Source organism: Camelus dromedarius, chromosome 29, assembly GCF_036321535.1.
Source record: "Camelus dromedarius isolate mCamDro1 chromosome 29, mCamDro1.pat, whole genome shotgun sequence".
Taxonomy (NCBI): Eukaryota; Metazoa; Chordata; class Mammalia; order Artiodactyla; family Camelidae; genus Camelus; species Camelus dromedarius.
The window spans coordinates 25,485,460-25,505,728 of record NC_087464.1 but is presented as its reverse complement, the minus strand read 5'-3'; the positions used below and the strand labels follow the sequence as shown (position 1 = coordinate 25,505,728).

General features: G+C 46.3%; 1 protein-coding gene across 3 annotated transcripts in view; it reads left to right on the top strand.

The window, feature by feature from the left end:
• THSD4 (thrombospondin type 1 domain containing 4) overlaps positions 1–20,269 on the top strand; it is a 484,948-nt gene that overhangs the window by 306,765 nt on the left and 157,914 nt on the right. Inside the window, exon 1 of one of the 3 annotated variants that reach the window (XM_064480755.1) lies at positions 7,944–8,193. The exons of the other annotated variants lie outside the window; for them this stretch is intronic. Coding sequence (XP_064336825.1) covers positions 8,122–8,193 — 72 coding nt within the window. The 5' untranslated portion in view covers positions 7,944–8,121. Of the gene's footprint in view, positions 1–7,943; positions 8,194–20,269 lie in introns of those variants that run through there. 3 annotated transcript variants of the gene reach the window in all.

Below are 20,269 nucleotides of genomic sequence, written 5' to 3'. Positions count from 1 at the left end.
GTAAATTATCTTTGAAATTAGTCACTTCTTTCCACCATCCCAGTTTAAACACGTCCCTTCATCCCTTTTCATGGACTCCAGCCGTAATCTTCTCCCAGCCTCCTCTCTCCAGCCCTCTCTCCATAAGCAGAGTGGCGTTTGCAAAATGCAGTTCTATTCATGGAACTGCTGCCTCTGCCCTTAAAACAGATTCTCATTAGGAAGAGGATGACACTTCATCGTGGCCCCTCCCTTTGTCTTTGCCCTAACATGATGCTGGCCCCCACTCGCCCACCCTCTCTCCATCCACACCTGCTTCCTCTCGGGTCCTTGTAAGGGCCATTGTTGCTCCTGTCACAAGCCAATCTCCCTAATGAGGGCAAGCTTCCTACGTGACCGCGTATCTTTTCTTTGCAGCCCTCTTCACGTTGCAATGTTTAATTTACTTACTGGGTCTCATTAATGTTGGCCTCCCGCGCGTGACAGCAACTCTTATCAGGATAGGCACTGAGTCTGCCTTTGCCGGTCACTGTGTCTCCCCAGTACATGACACGTGTGGATGTTTTAAGTAAATACACAAGTGAAATACATTTTCTACTGTGTATTTGACTTTTAGTCGTGTCCATGGCATGTGAATTTTTGATTTTCAGAATTTTACAAACACACATCTTTTATGATTTCTGTTTTGTTAGAGATGTGATCAAAAGTCCTCCCCCACTCCAAGAATACCAAAATACTGACCTAGTTGTTTTTTTTTTTTTTTACTGCTTTCATATTTCTATTGTTTACATTAAAATCTTGAGTCTACCTGCAGTTTACTTTTTGGCGTATGATTATAATTTAGGGAAATAACTCTATTTTCCCACATAGCCATCTTCCCAACCCTTGTCTAGCCTTTCCTTGCAGAGCCGAAGTGGCTCACCGTTTGCACACTAAATCCTCTTCCATGTTTAGTCTGTTCCTACGCCGGTGTGTTTGCCACTGTCTTCATTCTTAGAGCTTCAGGCCATGTTTTAATGCCTGACAGTCACGTTTTCTAAGAAGATATGTTTTGAACAGAGCAATACTTTCAAATTATACAACGTGAACTGAGGGTCACGAGGCAGAGGACTGGCGCTTAGAGCAACACGTATCAATGAACCCCACCCCAGGGCTTCTGATTCAGGGGGTCTGGGGTGCGGCCGCCGCGTTTGCGTCTCTGGTGAGTTTCCCGAGGATGCTGCGGCTGCTGCTGATCCGGGGACCTCAGTCTGAGGACCTCTGCCTTGGGGTAAACAGCTGAAATAGCCAAGAGTGGTCCTGATGTCCGGATTCATCCCCGCGTCCTCTCAGACTGAGGCTGAGCCCACCTCCTCCGCTCCGTGCAAGCATCTCCCCGACGGTGTGTCCAGCCCTGCTCCTGGCTAGAACACCCAGCCAAGCCACGACACACAGCCCCCCTTTCAGTGACCCCGCAAGGTGCTCCGCGCTGCTGCTCACAGGTGCCCGGGGAGCCAGGCTGAGCCCGTCAGAGGCAGAAAGCGGAGGGAGGGAAGAAGTGTGACTCCCGTGGCTGCGTCTTCTCGGGGTCTTCCCTGTGTTCGAGCGAGTGGAGCAGAGGTGCCCGCCGCCCTCCTCACTCCCGCCTCCTCGGCCCCACCGTCCACACGAGGGGAGAGCTAATGACGAACACCCGCTCCCGGGCCCCTCGCTGACTCCTGACAGAGACTTCTCCCACCCCTTCCACGCGCTGTAAGCGTGTTTCAGGAAAGGCGGTTTGAACTGGTTAGCCCGAGGGCGTGTGCCTCTGTGGAGAAGGCCGCGTCTTCCTTCCTGCTTCATGAAGGGATGGACGTGCTTTGCGGGGAACCCAGCGGCCTTAGAGGTGCTCTCTGCTGTGGACTTCCTCTTCTTTGTTATTTAGACATAAGTGTGTGGTTATATTTTATATGAAATAATGTGATTTTAGGCAAACATTTGTTTTCTTTTTTTTTGATACTCACACTTCCCCAGCTGACTTACATTTTCCCTAAAGTTCAGTTGTAAATTTTCTGCCTTTCCTGGAGGGGTGTATCTTCTGGGAATGTCTCCTTCTCCTTTTTCCCTTCTTGGCATCTCAAATACGTCATTAGAGGACCTCTCCTCCCGTCACAGGCAGACGAGAGCTTCCTATCGGCCCCTCTCTGGTGTTCACTTCTGGAGTCAGTGCACACCGGACGCGGCAGTGGGTGGAGCCTGGGGGCCCAGAAAGACGCATCTCCTGACATCAAGGCCTCCCTCCCTGCTGATGAAGGCAGATACTTCAGTCAACAGTGACAACACAGTGCAATGAATGTTGCACTGGAGGAAATCAGAAGACGCAGGGGGCACCGTCCTCAGCGTGGTGGGAAGCCTGACAAGGCGCAACTCCCAGCAAGGGTGACATTTAAACGAATCACGGGCAGAGGGGGCTTCGTGCATGTATTTATTTATTTCTATTAGTAACTGTTGTTAGTACCATGATTTCGTTTTTATTTACTTTTGGAACAGCAGTACATTCACATGTTGACAATTCAGCAAGCACGAAAGGGAAACAGATGTGCCATCCGATAGAAACAGGCAGTTTAAAAGTTTTCTAGTAGCCACATTTTAAAAAAGTAAAACAAAACAAGGGAAACTGTATAATACCACATTTTATTTAACCCAACACATATAAAATTATCATTCTAACATCCAGTCAGCAAAAAATCACATTAGGGAAATATTTTCCATTCTTTGTTTGTACCCAGTCTTCACGGTGCTACGAAGTGTGTTTTACGTTTATCACACAACACAGTTTGGATAAACCACACTCCGAGTGCTCAGCGACCACCTGTGGCTAAGTGGCCACCTGCTCAACAGTTTCCCTCCCGTTTCTGCCCTGAAGCTTCTGAGATCCCCTCCCTAGAAGCAGGTGATGCTGGTGACCTCGGGTGTGTCCTTCCGCAGATCGTTAATGTGTATGCAGGCCATTGTGAATGTATACACGCACATGATAGGAAAATGATCACACCGTTGTGCGTTCCACTTTCCCCACTTCACAGGTCTTGGCGATGTTTCATACAGCACAGAAAGCAAACTCATTCTTATTTTACTGCTGCAGAGTGCCCTGTTTTATGGATGTCACAGATTACTCATTTAGTCCTTACCAGTGGGCATTTAGGTGGTTCCCAGTATCTGGTGTGTACTTGAGCTGAGTTTTCAGAGGCAGGCGGCAACAGGGGTTAACCCGGTGAAGACGGGGGGACGACATTCTAGAGAAAGGGATGAGCATGAAGAAGGCGCGGGGCACAGGGACACATGACGTTTGGGGACAGTTTCTTGTGGCTCGAGGGGTCTGGAGAGTGGAGCATGTGAACAGAAAAGAGGAGGAGGAGGCTAGGAGGGCGGGAAGAGACCAGGTTGCAAACAGCCTTGCAAGCGTCATATTAAGGAGTTTGGACTTCATCCATAATGGGGAATAACCAAAAGATTTTAAGAAGCAGGGAAGGATTAATTGATAACTGAGTTAATAAATAAATGGGGGAGGAGGGACGAATCTTCCACACTGATGAATTCTGACGAATGGATGTAGACGGGACACAGAAGATTAGAGTAACTGCTGTAGGAGTGACCTACTGACGAATGTTCAAATGAGTGGATGAAACTGAGAAACAGGGTATTTGCACAGCCTCAAAGAATCTTCCCCAAAATATGTGTTAATTATTGTGATAGATGTAACATATGTCCAAATATTATTTGATCCTGCCCCTCCAGGAAGTGGAACTTAATTCCACTGGACTGACTGACTTGTAATGAATAGGGGATAGAAAAGTGGACAACCCTGGCAGACACCTCCTTAACCAAGTGATCGGGGATAACATCACCAGTCATGCCCTGTTGATATGGGGTGCCCCTGACAAACGTGGTGAGAAGGGCACTCCACGTCTGCGATGTACTCCCCCCAAAACCCATCCCCACAGTCTGATGGTGGGAAAACGTCAGATAAACCCAAATGGAGGGACATTTTACAAAATACCTGACCGATACTCTTCAGAAGTGTCAAGGTCATTAAAAAGAAAGAAAGGCTGAGAAAGTGTCACAGACCCAAAGAGACTAAGGAGACGTGTTGACTTTAAATGCAATATGGAATCTCGGGATTGGGTCCTGGACCAGTAAAAGGACATTTGGGGAAAAACTGGTGAAATATGGGTAAAGTCTTTATTTTACTTAATAACCTTGTACCAATGTTAATGTCTTAGTTTTCTTAAATGTACCATAGCTACTCAAGACGTTAACATTAGAAGGAGCTGGGTGAAGATACACCATGATACTCTGTGCTATCTTTGCAGACATTCTGTAAATGTAAAATTATTTCAAAATAAGAAGTTAAAAAAAAAAAGGATCAGGAGAGTCACGTGATTGGATACACATTTTAGAAGAATCCCAGTGGTTGCTGTGGGGAAGAAGGTTGGAAGGGGAGAGACCAGAGCAGGAGAGTTACCAGGTCTTGCTCCAAAAAGTCAGGAAGGGAGAGTAGAGACCCTGATGAGGGCAGAGGCAGCAGGACTTTGGGGCTTTGGACAGACTGGAAAGGTCTCTAGGAGGAAACTCAATCAGACCTGGCGATGATTTGCTACGGAAATTGAGGAAGTGAGAGAACTCAAGATAACACCCAAGTTTCAACCTCCAGGAATTAGCTGGGTAATGATGTGGTTCACTGAGATGGAGAAAGCAGGATGAAGAGCAGGTTTCAGGGAAACACTGGTTTAGTTTTAGATCCATGGTCTGGAGGACCTTTCATAGGTCCCAGTCTCCGTCAGGCAGCTGGACATACGTGCCTGCAGGTTGGCAGGAAGAGCTGCCTGTCGGCCATTGTGGGGAGTCCCTGGTGTGGAAAGAGTGTTGTCAGCATTGTATGAGACACTACATATAAAGTTCTTAGAATAATGCTGAGCTCAGTGCTCGAGGAATGTCGGATAAGGGGAGGCAAAGGAAAACAAGAGAATGGTGTCCAGGAAGCCAAGGGAAGAGAGTGGTCTAACATAGCAAGATGTACCCAAACATTATTGATGAGCAAAGTAGTGTAGATTGTATGATTCATTTTTATTCTGTATAATGTTCAAATTCCATATAATGTATATATAGAGAAAAACTTAGCAAGCTATAGCTGGTTATTAGGTCATCTCTGGGTAATAGAGTTTCAGTTGATTTTTATTTTAAAAAGAAGAAGAAGAATGTGCACGGCACACCCTTCAAAATGGCTGTAATCCAAAAAGGGGAGAATAACAAGTGTCAGCAAGGATGTGGAGAAACTAGAACCTTCATTCGTTGCTGGTGGGATCCTAACATGGCACTGCCACTGTGGAAAAAACTGGTGGTACCCAAAAAAGTTAAACATATGATTAGCACCAGTTCCACTCCTTAGTGTATACCTGAAAGAATTGAAGGCAGGGATTCAAGCAGAGATGAGTACACCCATGTTTACAGCAGCTTTGCTCAATGGCCAAGGGGTGTAAACAATCCAAGTGTCTGTCAACAGATGAATGGATAAACAACGTGTGGTATATCTATACAATGGAATATTATTCAGCCTTGAAAAGGAATGCAGCTCTGACCAGGCTACAACATGGATGCACATTGAATACATGATGCTAAATGAAGTAAGTCAGACACTAAAGGACAAATACTGTGTGATTCCACTTAGCTGAGGTATAGAGCAGGCAGATTTATAAAGACAGGAAGTTGAATAGAAGTTACCAGGCGGTGGGAGGAGGGAGGATTGAGGGTTATTATGTAATGAATACAGAGTTTCTGTTTGTGATGATGAAAAAGTTCTGGAAATGCAGAGCGGTGATGGTGGTACGACATTGTGAGTGGACTGAAATGCCTCTGAATTACACACTTAAAACTTGTTAAAATGGTAGTATTATATGTTGTGTATATCTTACCACAATATTAAAAAAAAAAAGGTGACCACGGTTCATACTGCAAAGATGCCAAAAGAGATAAGCCTTGAAAATTATCTGTGGTATTCAGTGACACAGAGGCCACTGGTGACACTTCCAGAGCCCCTGCAGTGGAGCAGAGAGGTGGGAAGTCAGGTTGCAGACGGTCGAAGGGTGCCCAGGAAGCGTGCGGACCGGGATCAGCAAACCATGGCCAAATCCGGCCCACTGCCTGTTTCTGTAAGTAAAGTTTTATTGGAACACAGCCCTGCCCCTTCGTAGCTGAATGGCTCTTGGTGGCTTTTGTGACACCACAGCAGGGCTGAGTAGCTGCCACAGAAACCGTGTGGTCCGTGAAGCCGTAAATATTTACTGTCTGGCCCTGTACAGGAAGTTCCCCCATCCCTGGACTGGACAGGACCCCTGGTCTTCCAAGAAGTTTGTTTCCTTAGACAGTTCCTGCCTTTCTGGCAAGACTACTGAGCAGATGAGAGCGCCCAGCAGTCACCCGCAGAACAGGCCCCGCGCTAGACGGGAATGACGGTGGATAAGGAGGAGGGGGAGGAGGGGGAGGGGCAGGGAGCGCTCATCCCCTCCTTTCTCCGGCGAGGTGTCCGCTGCACCGGGCCTTGCGTCCCTCCCCGCCCTGGAGAAGGGGAGTGTCAGCCCCCCCACCCCGCCCCGCAGCAAGCTCCCCTCCAGTCGGCTGCCACCTGACTGGTGATAACAAACGTTCTGACATGGCTACAGACTGCGGTTTGGTTTAACGTTTCCTCATTAATGCAGGAAAATGCCTGCAACCCGAGGCTTTTCAGGTGTTTATGAATTTACCTTCTGGGACCGAGCGCCAGTGCTCGCTCAGATCAAAGGGAAAGCGGCGTGTTCCGCGCTTGCTGCGCGTCCAGAACTGCGCCGAGGTCTGTGCCCGGGTGACCTCGCTGACAGTCACCAGAACCGGCAGAGGGCCTCTCCCCGCTCGACCCGTGGAGCGACTGCGGCTCCGGGGTCAGTGCGGGCCCACAGGCCCGCAGCGCGTCCGCACCAGGCCTGGGCGTTGAGCCGCCGTCTCCCCGCTTCCTGGCATCCGGGCCGTTTCCCGGCGCCGGGCCGTCTTCTGTCTCTCGTGCCCATTCGGAGCAGCATCTGGTATCTGCTGGGTTCCTCAGCCTGTTTTAAACCATGAGCCTTGGTTTTTCACAGGAGGAGTTGACCACGTGGGGTGTGTCTCGGGGGGAGGGGGCTGTAGGCTTTAGCGAGACCCTCTCCCCAGCCTGCTCCGTTCCCTGGGCCCTCAAGCTCCGCCTTGCCGGTCAGCGTGACTCCACCCAGAGGTGCTTCTGCAAAACCATCCTGCTTTTCACGCACCCTGCCCGTGCCACCGAACACCTGGGCTCCACCTGTTCCCACCTTACCATTTATTTTTACATCATCTGCAGTGATTGCTCAAGCTCCTGGTTAGGCACAGTGACCCCGTGAGGCAGCAAGAGCTGTAGTGGCTGTCTCAGCTCCCAGCCATTATGTCCGCATGATCGGCACCTAAGCACGCAGCACCCTGGTGGCTTCCTTCCTCTTCGAGGCTGCGCTTGATAGCACAGCCTTTGACTGCCTAGATTTCTGCAGCCATCGGTCAGAACTAATAGGGAACTCAGAGGTCATGCACCCAATCCTTGACGATGCGAGTGAGAAAAACACCGGAGGCCCAGAGAGGGTTGGCAGCTTAGCCAGGCACGCACAGCTTGTCAGCAGCCGGTCCTGGACTAGGAAGGACTCGGGAGTCTCCCACCCCCAGCCCTCCCCGCAGCAGCTCGCTGCCTCCCGCCCGCCTCGGCTGATGAAACAGGGGCCCTGCATGTGGAGTGCTTACCTTGGAGCCTTTTTCATGAATGAGACCAGATGCAGAACTCCACATTGATCATTTCTGTCCCTCCCCTTTCTGCTTTCTGTTAGAGGCAGCCCCCCCAGCTCCCAGCTGGCTCCTGTCCCCTCCCCCAACCGGGAGAAGTTATTACATGAAGCGATCGGCTTACCAGTTCCCTTCAGAGCAGAGGCTGAGCTCGGAGCTCCGGGCAGCGCGGCGCGGGGGAGCCGAGGGAGCCGGCGGAGCCGGCGCGCGCCCGGGGAGCTCCGGGCTGGAATCCCGAGACACAAGTGCATCTGCTAGCCGTTAGCGCTCGGCAGCCGGAGCCCTCCTCTAGGGCCGCTCTAGCTTTGGGTAATAATGTCTGTCAGCTACCTGATACTGACACTGCTGCACATTCACACAGCAGTGGTAGCAAGACCTGGGGGCGAGGTAAGCCGAGTAAAGTGCCTTGTCAGAAGTTGTGTTTTCGTCGGCATTGTATTTCCTCTCCTGTCTACCAAGAGGGATCAGGGAACGGGTTTGTACGGTGTGCGGAGAGTAATGCTTTATTTTGCTTTTTCAGGCTTGCCTTGCCTTTTCTTACAGGAAGATTTCTTTTCTCCTTGAAAAAATCCTGTAACTGCTAAAATCTTATTCTGGTACAGCCGCCACACCAGGGCATTGGTGTGGCCTTGTGGCAGATGCCTGGGGCATGTGTGTTTCTCGTTCTGCTGTTGCAAAAAGAAAGTGTACATGTCAGATTCCAGCAGGGAATGTTACCTTTTGAGAATTTTTCTCCAGTATTGCATACGCATGCTAGAGGGTGCAGCCTAGAAGGATTGCTTTTCTTTGCTGCTTTTAGATCACTTTTTTCCTTCTTTTTTTTTTTTTTTTTCTGCTTTGATGTGCTTGGAAAAAAGTCTGTGCTTAACTCTGTTTCATAGATTTGAAAAGGGATAGTGATGGATACACGGCAGGGTGTCCCAGATCTGCTGTGGAAGAGAAGCATGTTTCAGACCCGAGAGGATGATTTATTCTTTTGGTTTAGCTCAGACCTTTGCTGGATGCATTTCTGAACATCGCAGATGCCTGTAGGAGCCAGTGTTTGACGGAGGCAGAGATCAGAAAGGATGATCATCTGGAGAGAGAGGCACTTGGGTGTATCCACCCTCACCTGCAAATAGCCTGCAGCAAACTCACCTCGTCCACTCTCTTTACTCCCTATTCTGATGAGAAGTCTCGGAGACGGATGGCTGAGTCATCAAAGGACAGCCTTTTTCCTGAATCCATCTTCTCTTTGAAAAGCCTAGTGAAAAGTGTCTCTCCTAAAAAGGCCACGGGGCCGCTCCCCAGCTCTGCCTTTTGTTAGCATCGTGGGGACAGAGCAGGCTCTGAAAGCCTCCGGTAATGACTCTCCCTTTTCTAAGAGGGCTGGAAGTGAGCGCGCTCCCAGACCCAGGCTGCAGGGCTGGTTCTCCGTTCAAAGCAGACGTGTGGCTCAGAGGCGCGCAGCGATGGGTCATTTGTTTCAGGCTTTTAGTCTGTTAGTTACCCGTGCCCTCCGCTCTGCAGATATTTTCTGGGCCCGTGGTGGGGGTCGAGGTCTTGAATGGGAGCTGGAGGAAGTGAATGGGTTGGTGATGCTGGAGGCTGAAAGCAGACCATTGCCCTCTGGTTGTGGTTGACGTTCGCAACTTCCCTGTTGGTTTTTTTACTGCGTAGGGCAAATGACAAATGGGCCGGCTTGACAGCCTGGAGCACTTAAGTGTGAGAGGAGAGCTCATATGGAAAATATTTCTATCACCGCTGCGTGTGCATATGGTCTGGGGAGACCCCAAACGGAGCAAATCGCAGCGCCCCACGGCCCCTCAGCGGCGTGCCAATTACTCTTATTAACAGCGCGGCTGCGGGCCGGCTTCAGTCACCTGCACACGGCGGGGCCCGGGGACGCCACCCTGGGGCGCGGGGCTTCAAGCCTTGCGTCACGCGCAGCGGGGCCAGTGGCTCTGTGTTTCCCTTTGCAATCAGCACAGCTGATGACAAATGAAAGGGGATTACACAGGCGCATCCAAATCCTGAGTCTGTTCAGACGCCGCCAGCCCTCGGGAGGGGAGGCGGGACTTCTGCCTTTTGAGTTAAAGTGTGTGTGCTTCCCAGTCAGAGGTGACGAGTGCCTGCTCGGCCGGTCCTTTGTTCTGCTCGGCTGTGCTAACTAAGGACCCTCCTGTGCCTTGTCCTCCTTTCTCTCTGGTTTTCCTTCCTTCCCTGTGCGCGCACGTGTGTGCGCACACATGCGTGCATGCTGCTGCAAGGCCTTGGCTCCATAACTCCTGTGCTCCTAGGAAATTGTACAATTAGAATTCCGTTCCCCTTGTTGGAAATGAAACGATGAGAAAGGAACACGAGTATGAACAGCTCCCCCTCCCTCCTTAAAAAGAATGTCGTGTCTACAGAGCTTTGAAGAATGTGGCATTTCTTTATAAGAGCCTCCTTTTTTTTTAATAGCCCTGTTACTTACGAAACTCACCCATAAACATGTGGCGTCATCCCCAAGTCACCCTGATTTTCATTTTCTTGGCCAGCCGCTTTTCTTGCAGGTTTTAATTATCTTCCCTTTGAATGTTCATAAAAACACATGAGGAAAAGGCAGGAAGGGGAAGGGAGTGTCGCACACCTTGTGGTGCTTGGCTGGCTGTGTTCTCAGTGGGGATGGACGTTACACAGCCAACCTTGGGCAGCAGCTCACAGAGATGATGTTCTAGGAGGCGAGGTCCTTCCGGATAAGCAGGGCTGGCAGGTGGTGGGGAAGGAGGTGTGATTCAGAGCAAGCCTTGTTTAGCAACCTGTTGCTGGCGCTGTGGGCACTGGTGACTGTGAACCAAGGACAGAACAACCAGACGGTGTCGATGCATGGGTTTGAGAACAAACCCGGAGAAGGACTCTCCCTTCTTCCAGGAGCATCCCACTGAGAGCACGGAGGTCCCTAGGGTGCCTTTGCTCTTGTCAGATCAGCGCAGCACTGGTGCTCACTTGCGCAGACTGCATGCGTCCCCTGAAGGAACGTGAAGGTCTGTGAGTCAGGCTGGACATGGGGTCCATTTTTCCTTGCTGGAAGTGTGCCTGGATCCAGTTTCTCTGCAGGGTGCATCGGGGGGGTGTGGGGTGTGGGGGTGTGTGTGTGCGTTTTCTGAACTTGGACATACCTTCCCAGAAAAGACCGATGAGAGGGTCTTACGTGTGACAAGGGGGAGTGACGGGCAGCTAGAAGCCTGTACAGTTCCATACGTCTTGGTGAAACAGATTCCTTGAAGTAAGTCAAAAAGGTGTTTATTTTAACTTCTTGAAGCAACTTGGCAAAACCTATCAAAATTAAAAATAAATACCTCGGCTGCTCACGGGTACGGGGTATCTTTTTGTGGTGACGAAAACGTTTTGGAATTAGATAGCGGGAACACTTGCACAGTCTTCTGATCGGACTGAATCGTACCTTTGAAAAGAGCCAATTTTATGATGTGAATAATAGCTCAATTTTTCAAAATTAAAAAAATAAATAACAAATCTCTCTTTGACTCAGCTTTTCTATTTCTAATATCGTGTCACACAGATCTACTCTGAATGTGCAAAATGCCCTCTGAACTGTTTTCTGTGGTGTGGCTGCTGCGACACCCTCATGTCCCTGAATAGGGGGCGAGTGCGCCCCACGCCCAGCCTGACCCAGTCGTTTGCATTCCTTCAGGGCACGCCTGCAGCCTGCACAAGTAAACGCCAGTGCTGCGCTGTGCTGACAAGGCCAAGGGCACCCTGGGGACCTCCATGTTCTCAGTGGGATGCTCCTGAAAGAAGGGAGAGCCCTCCTCTGTGTTTGTTCTCAAACCCACGCACTGACGCCACCCAGGTGTTCTGTCCTTGGACGGCCGTCACCAAGGTGTTCAGAAAGAACGGGGTAGCTCCACGTGCGCTGGTGTGAAATGACCACCCAGCTATGTTGTTAAGTATAACGTGCTACTCCTTGTGTAAAATGTGTTACTGTATTTGTCCATCCTCTCTCTCGAAGGACGCACCAGAAAACGGGGGAAGAAAAGAGGGTGGCTGGGCAGGAGGGCAGGTGAGGATTATGGTCCCTGTGCACCTTTGGGACCTTCTGAATCGTGTGCAGTAAGCATGTCTTATCTGGTAAAAAAAAAAAAAAAAAAAAAGAAATAGAATAAAATACATGATGTGGCAGTAACTCACTTGGTAATAAGTAAGATACGTGATATAATGGAAAACATGCCCAGCAGGCGCCGTGGCGTGAACGAAGGTGGCGTGTCCGCGGGCTGACAGCAGTGAGGCTGAAGCCCGGCTCAGGGCGGCGACTCCTTAGGGCTCAAGTGATGTTCTCCCGGTGGCTCATTCTCTCGTTTCCCACCTGCTTACACCCTCTGTTTTCTCGTTCTCGCAATGCAGCTGAGGATAGAAGCTATTTTGAAGGGTGGTGGGAAGGATTACCATCAACCAAGACTCACAGAGACAGAGAGCAGACTAGTGGTGACCTGGGGGGAGGAGGGGGGGCAGCCTGGGGGCAGGGGATTAAGAGGCACAAACCACGTGTGAAATAAATAAGCTGCGAGGTGTGCTGTGCTTACGGGGCGCACGGCCAGTAGCTATAAATGGAGAATAGCCTTTAAAAATTGTGAATCACTATGTTGCACACCTGAAACTTATATTGTGAATCAACTCTACCTCAATAAAAAAAAAAAAAGATTTCAGAAGTGTGGTAACACGTGTAAGAGCTCTGAGCTCGGGGTGCCGGGCGCGTGGTAGACGGCAGGTACTGGCCGTTACCACAGCTACTACTGCAGGAGCCACCGGGGCGTGTCACCTGGGAGCCGAAAAAGGGAAGGCGAGCGGGTAAGGCCTCTGTCGTTCCCGAGCCTATGCTTTAAAGGAGGCACAGAGCGCAGACGTTTAATGATTATGAGATAAGGAAGCCTCTTTAGTTGTGAGAGCAGGGGCCAAGAAGCAGTGCAACCCGCCCGAGAAAGTGAAGGAAGACTCCACGAACTATGATGCGAAAAGCCCGGAGGCTTGTGCATGGGGGTTGGGGCAGCCCGCAGGCCCGGCGCCCCCAGCGGCCCTGTAACCCCGCGGACGCTGGGGTGCAGCACGGACGGGGGGGGGCGGCCAGGGGCGGGCTCCCGAGGATCTTCCCCCAGGGGGTCCATGGGACTCACTTCAGTCCCCCACCAATGAGCTGCGACAACACGCGCGAAACGTTGCCAGCCAGGGAAGCGTGGAGAGACTCGGCACCTGGGGGCTTTCGGGGGGCTGGCCACACAGCACCCTCTGCCTGCCACGTACCACACGACAGACTCCCAGAGGGAAACAGGGCTCCACTTAGACCGCACCGTTCATCCAGTGAATGCGCGGGAGCCACTCTTGCCGGTTCTGGGAGTGGTGGGCACCCCCCCCCCCAAATCCGAGTTCCCACGCGCCCGCCAACGGCCTGCCTCGCAGGTGGGTGCGCTTGAAGGAGAGGAGTCAGGTCTGCTATGGTGACTCCTCTGCACGGATGGGTGGGCACCTTCAGAGGGAGAAAGAGGGAAGAAGGATGTTCCAGGCAGAGGGGAAACGTCTAAAGAGCCCCAGAAGTAAGCAAGCAGGAACACAGCGTCTTCTGGAAACAAGGCTTAGTTCAGATTACAGAAGCGCGTCGTGAGGGATGGATCCGGGGAGGTTCCATCGGCCACCTGGATCCCACGCTGGAGTTTTCCCCTGTGACTTTGGAAGTCCCAGAAATTCTGTGTCTGCAGACTTAAGATCATCCTTGATGGTGTGTCGTTTAGGTCACTGTCGTGGAACATTTCCTTGGTCACAGATTATTGAAATTATTTCCTAAGGATTAAAATAAATGAAATGGTGAAGTGCTCTGTGAGCAGTAGCAGCCTTTGTAAGAAGCTTGTCGCCATTACTAGTCCCTGGAGTGTTACTTGTGGCAAATAGGAGTGAAGGACCAGTGTAATGCCCTGAGTGACTGAGTCTTTGTGCACGATTCCCAGTGGCCCCACCCCCCTCTCACCTTCAGATAAATGAAACGAAAAACCTCCTGTGTGGCACTAACTTGATGATGCAAGACCTGAGCTTTGCAGTGAGTCTACCACATCCAGCCTTATGACATTCTACATTTTTAGTTGTTTTTTTTTTTCTTTAATTATGAAAGCTGTTCTTGTTATAAAAACAAATTCAAGCAAGGAAGAAATTCAAAGAATAAAAAATTAAAGGTTCCTCTTTACCCTCACTCCCTTCCCGGTCCTCCCCTCCTGGGATGAAATTGTCGGTAACAATTTGACATTTGTTCTTTAGAACCTTCCCTGCACATTTATAAGCACAAGGATGTGTGCGTATCTGTATGTGTGTGCCTAGGAGTGTACGTGTGTGTGTGCCCGAGACGTGCAAATAATGACAGTTTGCTTCTTCCCTGATACCTGGTGCCCCTTGCTTCTACCCCCTGTCTAATGCCGTGGCTGGACCTCCAGGATACAGTGCTGAATCAGAGCAACGAACATGAGCTTTCTTGTCTTCGTCTAGACTTAGATGGGAAAGCTTTTAACAGCCCGTCACTGAGTGCGATGCCTGCCAGGTAGATACATTTTATCCAGCTGCAATTTCCCTTCTAAGTGTTTATCAGGAACGATTGTTGAATTTTATCAAACCCTGCCTGCCTTCGTGAAATGCTGACATGGTATTCTCCCTCCATCTCCTCAGACAGAGAATTTTATTAATAGATTTCTGAACATTGGGTTCTCTTTGCATTCTTGGAACTTGACTTTTTTTCACCGTTGGATTTGATTTGTGAATATTTTATTTTGAACTTTGTCTCTTTTTTATGAGTACTGTTGGTTCACTGCTCTCTTTTATTGTGTTAGGCTGGGGTTTTGCTAGTTCTGTAAAGTAAATTCAGAAGTTTCTCATGCTTCAGTGTACTTTGAAACAGTTTAAACAACAGAGAAATGAGCCTTTTCTTAAAGGTTTGTTGAACTCAGTCATAAAACCAGCACTTTTGTGGAGTGGTAGTCTTTGAGTACCTTTTCTACCTTCTCTTTCATTCCTGAAAAAATGTGTACTATTGAGTATATACAGGAGAATGTATGTGCTATATAAGCAAGTTACGAAGCAGAGTAGTAAAACCAACACCTGTGAGCTCATCTCCCAGCTGGAGAAACAGAACATTCTCAGAACTGCCTGCTGCTCCCCAAGCACGTCCCCCCCCCCCCCCGAGGGAAGCAGCATCCTGAGCTTGATGGCTGTCATTTCTTTGCTTTTTCAAAAATAATTTTATCACACGTATGTGTCTCTAAGGACTATATTGCTTGATTTTGTTTGGTTTTGAGTTATGTAAGCAGGATATCTTGATTTTTTTCATTCGACTTGATTTTTTATCCAGCAGGAGGATGCTTGTAGCTGTGGCTCATCCATTCTCCCTGCTGCATAGGGTCCTTTGATGTGAATAGACCGTATTTTTTTTTTTCTGTTGATGGATATTTGGGTTCTTTCCACACTTGTTTGGGTTTTTCTCTATTATAAACGATGCTACTATGAACATTTTGGAACATGTGTCTTCACGTATACATGCAAGGATTCCTTTAGGGTATATACCTAGGAGTTGAGTTACGGGGTCGCAGAGTATGTGCTTAACTCCACAACATAACGTCAAATTCATTTCTAAAGTGGCTGTATCAGTTTTCACTTCCACTAGCAGTGCCCAAGTGTTCTCAGTTATGTCTCCTTGTCAGCGTTTGGCATCATCAGACAGGCTAATCTTTGCTGATCATTAGGTGTAAAATGTTGTCAGTGTGTGGTAATTGGCACTTCTCTGATCACTAACTCTCACTATACAGTGTAATTTTTACACGTATACCATCTATTCATGTTTCCACTTCCATGAAATGCCTGTTCATGTCTATTTTCTGATTTTAAATTAGTTCTTTGTTTTCTTCACTACTGATCGAAGGGTTCTTTATATATTTTGAAAAGAACCCTTTGCTTGTTATTCCATGTACTGATTCGTCCAGTTTATGTCTTGTACTTAAAATTTTTTAATCTTTTGATAAACAGAAGTCTTCAGTTTTAGCGTATTTGAATTTCTGTTTTATTTCTTTGTCTTGTTTAAGAAATGATTGATCCCAAGCTTAGAAAGATATCATCCAGTGTTCTTTTTTATCCTGTATTCTTATCTAAAATTACTGAAGTTTCGCATTTCATATTATGTCTTTAGTACATTAAGAAGCCATTTTTCTGCTTACTGTGAATAAGGAAATCCAATTTCATTTTTCCCCATATTGGTAATCAATTGTTGCAGGACCATTTATTGAAATCTCTCCATCTTATTCTTATTTTGGGGGAGTATCAGCTATTCTTAGACATTCTTCATGAAATTTGAGGTTAACTCATCGATCTTCCTTGAAAAATCCTTTAGGATTTTGTACTGAGTCTGTGGATCAATATGGGAGCTCTAATGTCACCCCAGTATTGAGGCCGTATATCCACGGAGCCACGCTAAGCTTTGCATTTATGTGGGTCTTCTCTGAAGGTTTTCAGTAAGGTTTTATAATTTTCTGTGTCAATGTCTTGCACACTTTGTAGATTTTTTCCTAGCTACCTTGTTATGTCTTTGTTATTGTAGATTATGTTCATTTTGCAATTAGTTTTTTTGGTTTTGGCTAATGCTTAGGCACGCAAATGATCTTATATCCAGTCAACTTGTGAAACTCTTATTGATTTAAATCAATTGTCTGTAGGAACGTCTGTGATTTCTAAGTACATGATCATGTCATCTGTGAATAATGACCATTTGGGTTTTTTTGTCCTTTTTCAATCCTTTTACTTTCTACCTCTTTTTATGTTTATTGCACTGGCCTGAACTTCCAGTAAAATGTTGAATAGAGGCAATGCTATTTTGCTTCTGATTTTAAAAGGATACTTCTAAGATTTTGCCATTAAAAATGATGTTTGTTGAAAGTGGTTGTATCAAATTGATAAATCCTCTTCTATTTGCTAAGAGATTTATTTTTAAATCATGAATAGGTATTAAATTTTATCTGGTGCATTGCCTCTGTCTGCTCAAATGCTAATGTGGTTTTCCCTCTTCAGTCTGCCTAATTACAGAAATAGACTTGATAATGTTAAACTATCCTTGCATTCCAGGGATAAATCTGACTTGGTTATGATAAATTTTTATCTTTATTAAATTAATTCTACATGTGACCATTTTGTTTAGAGGATTTAAAAGAATCTATACTCAAGAGTGAACTGTAAACTCTTCTTTCTTACACTGTCCTTTCTGTTTTTCTTATAAGGCTATACTAGTATCAACAATTCATTTCAGAAGTATTTCCTTTTTTCCAATTTCTGAAATTTTAAAAATAAAATTATAATTTATTTCTAGAAAGTCACCTGAAAAAAATGGGCTAGGCCTCTTGTGGTATTTTGTTTTGTTTTTCCCTCTGGGGAAATTTTAAACCACTGATGCAATTTATTGAATGGCAATAGGAAAATTAAAGCTTCCTATTTCTTCTTGGAAAATGTTTTAAAGTTATTTGTGTCAAGAATTTGTCCATTTAAGTTTTTCATTTTTTTATTGAAGTACAGTCAATTACAATGTGTCAATTTCTAGTGTACAGCACAGTGTCCCAGTCATGCATATGCATACATGTAAATTTTCCAGTTTTATTAACATTAATAGGTTCATTATATCCTCTAATGTCTTTTCAAATATTGCAGATATCCTTTGTTTTTTCCTAACATTGTTCCTTTATGACAACTATTTTATTGACCATTCTCACCAGAAGTCTGTCAACTTTATTAATCTTTATGAAAAATCAACTTCTGGATTTGTTGATCTTCTGTCTTGGAGTTTTGTTTACTATTCTATTTAGTTTTGCTCTTCTTTTTATTTCTACTTTCTTTGGATTTATTCATTTGAGTTTTTTCTTTGAGTTCTTTCTTTATCTCCTTAAATTTATGTTTAGCTCATTAATTTTCAGCCTTTAATCTGTTCTAATATAAGCATTAACAAAGGTATTTTTTTCTTGAAATACCACTTTTGTTGCATCCTTCAGTTTTGATACATTGTATTTTTTATTATTTATTCTGTTTTAAATCGTTTTTTAAATTGTCATTATGATATTTTTTCTGGCCCATGTATTATTTAATTGTACTTTCAAAAGTATGACCCAAGCTCATTTCTAACTTGATTATATTGTGGCCAGAGAACGTGGTATCTGCAATGCTAATTCTTTTAAATAAGTTGAAACTTGCTTTATGGCCTAGGATGCGAACAGTCTTTGTAAACATTTCAAGTGTGCGTGAGAAAAAGGTTCATGCCTGAAACTGGGCACAGGGACTTTTTATGTATCTATTCAATCAAGATTGTAGATTGAGTGTTTCAAGTCTTCTGTATCACGTTTGGTTGCCTCGTCAATCAACGTGTGAAAGAGACACGTTGACACCTCCGAGCAGCTGCTGCGTTGGCCTGTGGGGAGAATGGATGTGACTGACCTCTGTGTTCTTCGGGCCGGCCTGTCCTGGACACAGTGACCTCTCTTGCTCCCTGGCCGCTCCTGCTCCTTGTACCTGTGGTTTCTGTGTTTAGAATTCTTCCCTCACTGCGATAATCTGTTTTGGTAGTGTTTTTTTTGTTTTTTTTTTTTCTGCTGTGGCTTTTTGTTTTGCCAACATAAACTTTCTAATAGCCAGAAATTCCTCCAAAATTTTTTTATCTGCTGATGGTCTCCTTGCTTGTTTTATAGTTGTTTTTCCAACATGTGTAACTGTTTTGCCATTTGAATGGAATTTTGGAAAGAAAAGAGAAAAACAAATACCTTTGCTCAGTCTACCATCTTGATCCTTCGTAGGATGCACTGGTATCCTTTCCTCTTTTCTTATGTTCCTTTTTCTCTCAGCATGTGTTTACTGGGCAAAGAATTGTTCTTGACCTCTGTTTCCTCATCTATAAAATGGGGATAATAATAATAATATTCATCTCAATGGCACATAAGGGACATTAATAAGATACTGTTAATGTGAGTGCTTTCCAAACTGTAAGGATAAACACATGCAAAGGGCGAGCTTTAGCAGCTCTCTGTGACATTCCTTTTCTATAGCTAATATTATATAAAAGCAGCTCAGTTACATTACAGAAGAGTGACTAATTGTGGTTGGCACATCATAAGAGGCACAAACAAAATTTTATTTGTCACTTTTTGAGAAAATTACTTGCCAAGAAACTGTTGGGTACCTTAGTAGAAAATCATAAATTTTATGACCAAAAAATAGCATACATTTTATAAATGGAAATATTTATCTAGTCTAAAAACTAACGCTATAATGGGTGTCTTCCCCCCACATTTTTGTACTGTGTTGTTGGCATGCATACTCAAATTAGGCATTTATCCTTTAAAAATATTTTTTTAACTTAAAATAACTTATTTGCTGATTCAGCACGTTATATAAATTTATTTACTTTAGCTTAGAGAGTTAATATGAACTGACAGAAAGAATGATAAAATTTCAACCCAGGCATATTTATGGGACAGAATGAGTAATTGATGTCAAAGACCAAATGGTTTGTATTAGAATGTACTGAAATCTGCCTATCTACAATTATGTTTTTTTCACATTCCTATATTGCACCAAGGCAAAAATTAGCAGCTCTCAATTCAGTTCAGCAGCTCTGCCCTGAGTGCTGTTTTGTGTGTGAGGTTGGTGCTAAGCGCTGTGGGATCCGTGAAGCGGTGAGACACCCCCCCCCATCCATACTGTCCTCTAACAGTGGACGTGTGCAAGAAGGCTGGTTAAAGCTGAGATATAAATTACTCTAATAAACACATCACACCCTATCGTGAGGATCAAGAGCAGCCTTACGGAGAACGTCGCGTTTGAGACGGGATTGAAAGTGCTCTGGCGTTCCACGGCCGGATGGTGGGGCAGCCACTCCAGGTCTCAGGGACAACATGAATAAAGAGAGCTCTTAAGCTGGAAGAGGTAAGGGCACATTCAGATGATGGCAGATGATCATCTTTCCTTCTTTTGGCTGGAACGTCAAGTTCACGCACGTAGTAGGAGATAAGCGTGCGTGACGGCTCAGGGACATATTGTGCACGACACAGTTCCAGCCCTAGAGAAGGGACTGAGGCTTTCTTTGTGGCCACATATACCAGTTTTTGTAAATGTTCCGTGGAAGCTGTTTATTATAAATGCATGTAACTATAGATGTGTATAACATGTGTGCATTCCTCCGTGTAATTGTGTCGTTCCTTTCCTCGGCGTGGGTGTGTCCTTATACTCCGTAGGTTCTACTAGGAATAAGTAAAACGAAGTGATTTTCTTAAATATGTTCCAACTTTACAATTCTCCGAATCTAGAAGTGACCACTAAACTACAGATGCCCACTGTGGATCCGTGGAGAGAGCTGCTGTCTTGAGCAGAACGGGAGGGGACCCGCGGGCCGCGAGGCGCCCGAGCCTGCGTCTGCGGACGTGCGTGCTCT